Source organism: Schistocerca cancellata, chromosome 4 (assembly GCF_023864275.1).
Source record: "Schistocerca cancellata isolate TAMUIC-IGC-003103 chromosome 4, iqSchCanc2.1, whole genome shotgun sequence".
Taxonomy (NCBI): Eukaryota; Metazoa; Arthropoda; class Insecta; order Orthoptera; family Acrididae; genus Schistocerca; species Schistocerca cancellata.
This window is the reverse complement of record NC_064629.1, coordinates 870,940,973-870,946,972: the sequence shown is the minus strand read 5'-3', so window position 1 is coordinate 870,946,972 and position 6,000 is coordinate 870,940,973. Positions and strand designations below refer to the sequence as shown.

The 6,000-nt window shown below is 41.1% G+C and overlaps 1 protein-coding gene across 1 annotated transcript in view; it reads right to left on the bottom strand.

Annotated features, from left to right (window-relative positions):
- Positions 1 to 295: 295 nt before the first annotated feature.
- Positions 296 to 6,000, bottom strand: part of LOC126185013 (GDP-fucose protein O-fucosyltransferase 2) — an 81,242-nt gene continuing 75,537 nt past the window's right edge. The window contains exon 9 of the mRNA XM_049927737.1: positions 296 to 625. Within this exon, the coding sequence (XP_049783694.1) occupies positions 472 to 625 (154 nt within the window). The 3' untranslated portion in view covers positions 296 to 471. The remainder of the gene's footprint in view (positions 626 to 6,000) is intronic.

Genomic DNA, 6,000 nt, shown 5'->3' with positions numbered 1-6,000 from the left:
TGCCTAAAACACACTTATTTACGACCTAAAAATCCGTGGTCTAATGATCATACTGCAGTTGCTGAATGCATACTGGCAGGGGTAGCCAAGCAGTCCATACACATGTGGAACAAGTGCTGTAGGGCTGGTGGCTTGTATGTAGATGTAGAACACTACATACTTTAACATACCAGCATCATGATAGACATTCCAGTTACACAAATTAAAAAAGCTGAAAGGCAAACAAACCAGTATCTTCAGTAAAAAACTGCGATGTTTGTGAATCCAACCAGACGTACAAGAAACACAAACTCTGTACAATGTAATGTGGAAATTTTACTGCAGAAACAGATTAACAGCATCATGTACAACTATTTGAAATGTAGTAAATTATTGGTCATCTTGCATTCCACAGAAAAAACTTATCACTGGTCATTTATCTCAACCAGGATTGTTTTGTACAAACTGAATTAATAACAGCATGTTTATTTATTAAAATACCACTCTCCACTGAGCAGGCTTTGAGCAGTTCCTCACTCCATCTCCACACAATCTATTGTATGTTGCTTCAGTAGGAAACCCCATTATTTCACGCTCTTCCTGGATACGGAACGAAAATGTTGACTCATATGATCCAATAAAGTACCTGCAATTACAGAGAAAGGTATTTATATACGCAAGGAAGCAAAATAAATATTTTTTACATTTATTTTTGATACACAGTAACCATAAGAATTTTAACATTTTGGAGACTAGTGACATAGCTCCAATGCTACACTTATTATACTCCAATGAGACAAGCAATGTAAGACCTATGTTGGCTGTTTCTCGGCTTTGTCTGTATAAAGGTACTCTAGGATACTTATATTTAAAAAAAAAAAAAATTAACTTTCATTTCACAGACAATACAATTTGCTGTTTGCAAAATGGAAATGAACTTCTTTTGATAACAAAACACAAAAAGACTGCATCCAACGTCGATGCCAGAACAAACTTGGGAATGATAGAAAAGATGAAACTTGCATGTATTTTGGATTATAATGCAAACAACACTGGTGTGGATTACAACTAGCTAATGAGCTACCACCATTTTGGGAGGAAGCAAGTAAAGTGGCAGAAGAAAGTTTTTTTCCCCCCTCAGTTTCAAGATAAAATTGGTATGTTTTACGTAAAAAGTCTAGGCCCACTAGCAAGCACCTTATTGAATTTGTTACTGAATTGGCAGTGGCTGTTATACACGGAGGAGGCCTTGTTACAACATCTGGCCTATTTAGGAAATGAAACAAAAAAAAATTGTTGCTGTGAAAACAAATTTTGATTCAATACAGAAAAAAAATGATCACTGTTGTAAGTCTATGTTTCTTTGTAGTATTCCATAGAAAAAGACCCCTCTTACAAATGGTAGGTGCAGTAGAATGTAGCACATAAAGTTCAGAAAAAATGTGAAAAAGCACAGTATCAGCCAGTTGAACTGAATCCTTTGTCCAGTCTTCAAAGTATTAAAGGAAACATAACAATTTACAGTGAGTTGGAAAAATTGTACTTATAAGTGAAAAATAACAATGAATGCTAAAGAACTAGAGTAATTTACTCATACTAGCAATAAGGAAAAATGGCAGATTTTATACAGAAGTGACCAGCATGGAAGAAAACAGTATAGAAGCAATAAAATATAAACAGAATGAAGAAACAATGATAGGAATACAATATGAGTGATCGTAGTGAGCCATTTTATTACAATCAACTACCTAGTAATGTTGAGGTCCACGACAGTTTAAACACCATCTAAAACTCACTGTCTTTGTTCAAAATTGTCTTAAGGTGCTCATCTTGCTCAATGGTAAACAGTACATCAGGAGTCCTCATGATATTGATTATTTGCAGGGAGCTCCAAATGAACACTGCATTCAGATTACAGGCCTACAAGTTCCAGTATTTTTTTGCTGGTTAAGGAGAATGGGTGGTATGTATCAAGTGTCCAATTTTATCTCTTGTTAACACCTACCACACACGAATAACTTCCACCACCTTGTTAAACAATGCCGTACTGGCAAGCAGGTGTTATACTTCATTTGTTTTTTGATGTGGTGTGTTGGGGCTTATGGGCGCTCAACATCGAGGTCATCAGCGCCCTTCATTTGTTTTCTGATGTTCTTATACCCTGCCACTCTCATATACGGATGTATTCGGCAGCTTATCAGTCCAGGTGGCCTTTTTAATATACTTCAAGCCTTCAACAGCAGTTTTCTTTTGACCATATTTATCTCTGTGTCTTGCAACATGTGGTGAACACTGGTGGGGGGGGGATTGCTTCTGCAATCCATAGCAAGGTGGTGTTTCTGCATGTTATGACTCTTCTCTCAGCAGTTAACTACTGGACAACTACTGAAGATTTTGCCCAAATCAAAGTACTCACAGTACACCCTGACATGGTGGCATGTGAAAAGCCGGTGTCTTCACATCAGTAATATGTCTAAAAGTGTGGTCCAGCACAAATGTTTTGATAGTTCTCATTGTACACTTGACTGTCATATTGATGAGTAGCACAAGGTACTAACTCTCTCTCATATATATATATATATATATATATATATATATATATATATATATATATATATATATATATATATATATAATAGAGGGAAACGTTCCACGTGGGAAAAATATATTTAAAAAGAAAGATGATGAGACTTACCAAACAAAAGCGCTGGCAGGTCGATAGACACACAAACAAACACAAACATACACACAAAATCTAGCTTTCGCAACCAATGGTTGCCTCGTCAGGAAAGAGGGAAGGAGAGGGAAAGACAAAAGGATTTGGGTTTTAAGGGAGAGGGTAAGGAGTCATTCCAATCCCGGGAGCGGAAAGACTTACCTTAGGGGGAAAAAAGGACAGGTATACACTCGCACACACACACATATCCATCCTCATATACACAGACACAAGCTTGTGTCTGTGTATATGAGGATGGATATGTGTGTGTGTGCGAGTGTATACCTGTCCTTTTTTCCCCCTAAGGTAAGTCTTTCCGCTCCCGGGATTGGAATGACTCCTTACCCTCTCCCTTAAAACCCAAATCCTTTTGTCTTTCCCTCTCCTTCCCTCTTTCCTGACGAGGCAACCATTGGTTGCGAAAGCTAGATTTTGTGTGTATGTTTGTGTTTGTTTGTGTGTCTATCGACCTGCCAGCGCTTTTGTTTGGTAAGTCTCATCATCTTTCTTTTTAAATATATTTTTCCCACGTGGAATGTTTCCCTCTATTATATTTATATATATATATATATATATATATATATATATATAATGAGGGAAACATTCCACGTGGGAAAAATATATTTAAAAGAAATAACAATTGTCTGATGAAGAAATAATGACGTTAAAACCTGTGGGAAGCGGCTAAAAATGATCGATGATGTGAGAAAAACGGAACTGGAAATAAAGCAAAATATATTAAAACTAGCCGAAAAGGTTGTTTAATAGCTGAAAGGAACTGTTTGTGAACTGGAAACGGGGGATTTTATAGCAGCGGTAGTGTTGAAAGCGGAAAAAAAAAAAAAAAAAAAAAAAAAAAAAATTGGTTATGGTTTGGAAGTGGGTTACGTATTATTACGTATTATTGAGTATATATCGGCGGGATAAAATTGTATACTGGATTACGGTAAAAAAAGGAGAAGGTGAATAGAAAGTAAAACTGCTGGCAAAAACAGAAGGAGGAAATAAGATGACAGAAAAGACTACGAAATGTAACAGTGACGAAGCAACCGTTGGTTGCGAAAGCTAGAATTTTGTGTGTATGTTTGTGTGTCTATCGACCTGCCAGCACTTTTGTTTGGTAAGTCTCATCATCTTTATTTATATATAAACATTCCACGTGGGAAAATATATTTAAAAAGAAAGATGATGAGACTTACCAAACAAAAGCGCTGGCAGGTCGATAGACACACAAACACAAACATACACACAAAAATCTAGCTTTCGCAACCAATGGTTGCCTCGTCAGGAAAGAGGGGAGGCGAAGGAAAGACAAAAGGATATGGGTTTTAAGGGAGAGGGTAAGGAGTCATTCCAATCCCGGGAGCAGAAAGACTTACCTTAGGGGGAAAAAAGGACAGGTATACACTCGCACACACACCCATATCCAACCGCACATACACAGACACAAGCAGACATTTGTAAAGGCAAATAGTTTCGGCAGAGATGTCAGTTGAGGCAGAAGTACAGAGGCAAAGATGTTGTTGAAAGACAGGTGAGGTATGAGCGGCGGCAACTTGAAATTAGCGGAGGTTGAGGCCTGGCAGGTAACTAGAAGAGAGGATATACTGAAGGGCAAGTTCCCATCTCCGGAGTTCTGACAGGTTGGTGTTAGTGGGAAGTATCCAGATAACCCAGACGGTGTAACACTGTGCCAAGATGTGCTGGCCGTGCACCAAGGCATGTTTAGCCACAGGGTGATCCTCATTACCAACAAACACTGTCTGCCTGTGTCCATTCATGCGAATGGACAATTTGTTGCTGGTCATTCCCACATAGAAAGCTTCACAGTGTAGGCAGGTCAGTTGGTAAATCACGTGGGTGCTTTCACACGTGGCTCTGCCTTTGATCGTGTACACCTTCCGGGTTACAGGACTGGAGTAGGTGGTGGTGGGAGAGTGCATGGGACAGGTTTTACACCGGGGGCGGTTACAAGGGTAGGAGCCAGAGGGTAGTGAAGGTGGTTTGGGGATTTCATAGGGATGAACTAAGAGGTTACGAAGGTTAGGTGGACGGCGGAAAGACACTCTTGGTGGAGTGGGGAGGATTTCATGAAGGATGGATCTCATTTCAGGGCAGGATTTGAGGAAGTCGTATCCCTGCTGGAGAGCCACATTCAGAGTCTGATCCAGTCCCGGAAAGTATCCTGTCACAAGTGGGGTACTTTTGTGGTTCTTCGGTGGGAGGTTCTGGGCTTGAGGGGATGAGGAAGTGGCTCTGGTTATTTGCTTCTGTACCAGGTCGGGAGGGTAGTTGCGGGATGCGAAAGCTGTTTTCAGATTGTTCGTGTAATGGTTCAGGGATTCCGGACTGGAGCAGATTCGTTTGCCACGAAGACCTAGGCTGTAAGGAAGGGACCGTTTGATGTGGAATGGGTGGCAGCTGTCATAATGGAGGTACTGTTGCTTGTTGGTGGGTTTGATGTGGATAGACGTGTGAAGCTGGCCATTGGACAGATGGAGGTCAATGTCAAGGAAAGTGGCATGGGATTTGGAGTAGGACCAGGTGAATCTGATGGAACCAAAGGAGTTGAGGTTGGAGGGGAAATTCTGGAGTTCTTCTTCACTGTGAGTCCAGATCATGAAGATGTCATCAATAAATCTGTACCAAACTTTGGGCTGGCAGGCCTGGGTAACCAAGAAGGCTTCCTCTAAGCGACCCGGTGAATAGGCTGGAGTACGAGGGGGCCATCCTGGTACCCATGGCTGTTGCCTTTAATTGTTGATATGTCTGGCCTTCAAAAGTGAAGAAGTTGTGGGTCAGGATGAAGCTGGCTAAGGTAACGAGGAAAGAGGTTTTAGGTAGGGTGGCAGGTGATCGGCATGAAAGGAAGTGCTCCATCGCAGCGAGGCCCTGGACGTGCGGAATATTTGTGTATAAGGAAGTGGCATCAATGGTTACAAGGATGGTTTCCGGGGGTAACAGATTGGGTAAGGATTCAAGGCGTTCGAGAAAGTGGTTGGTGTCTTTGATGAAGGATGGGAGACTGCATGTAATGGGTTGAAGGTGTTGATCTATGTAGGCAGAGATACGTTCTGTGGGGGCTTGGTAACCAGCTACAATGGGGCGGCCGGGATGATTGGGTTTGTGAATTTTAGGAAGAAGGTAGAAGGTAGGGGTGCGGGGTGTCGGTGGGGTCAGGAGGTTTATGGGGTCAGGTGAAAGGTTCTGTAGGGGGCCTAAGGTTCTGAGGATTCCTGGAGGCTCCGCCTGGACATCAGGAATGGGATTACCTTGGCAAACTTTGTATGTGGTGTTGTCTGAAA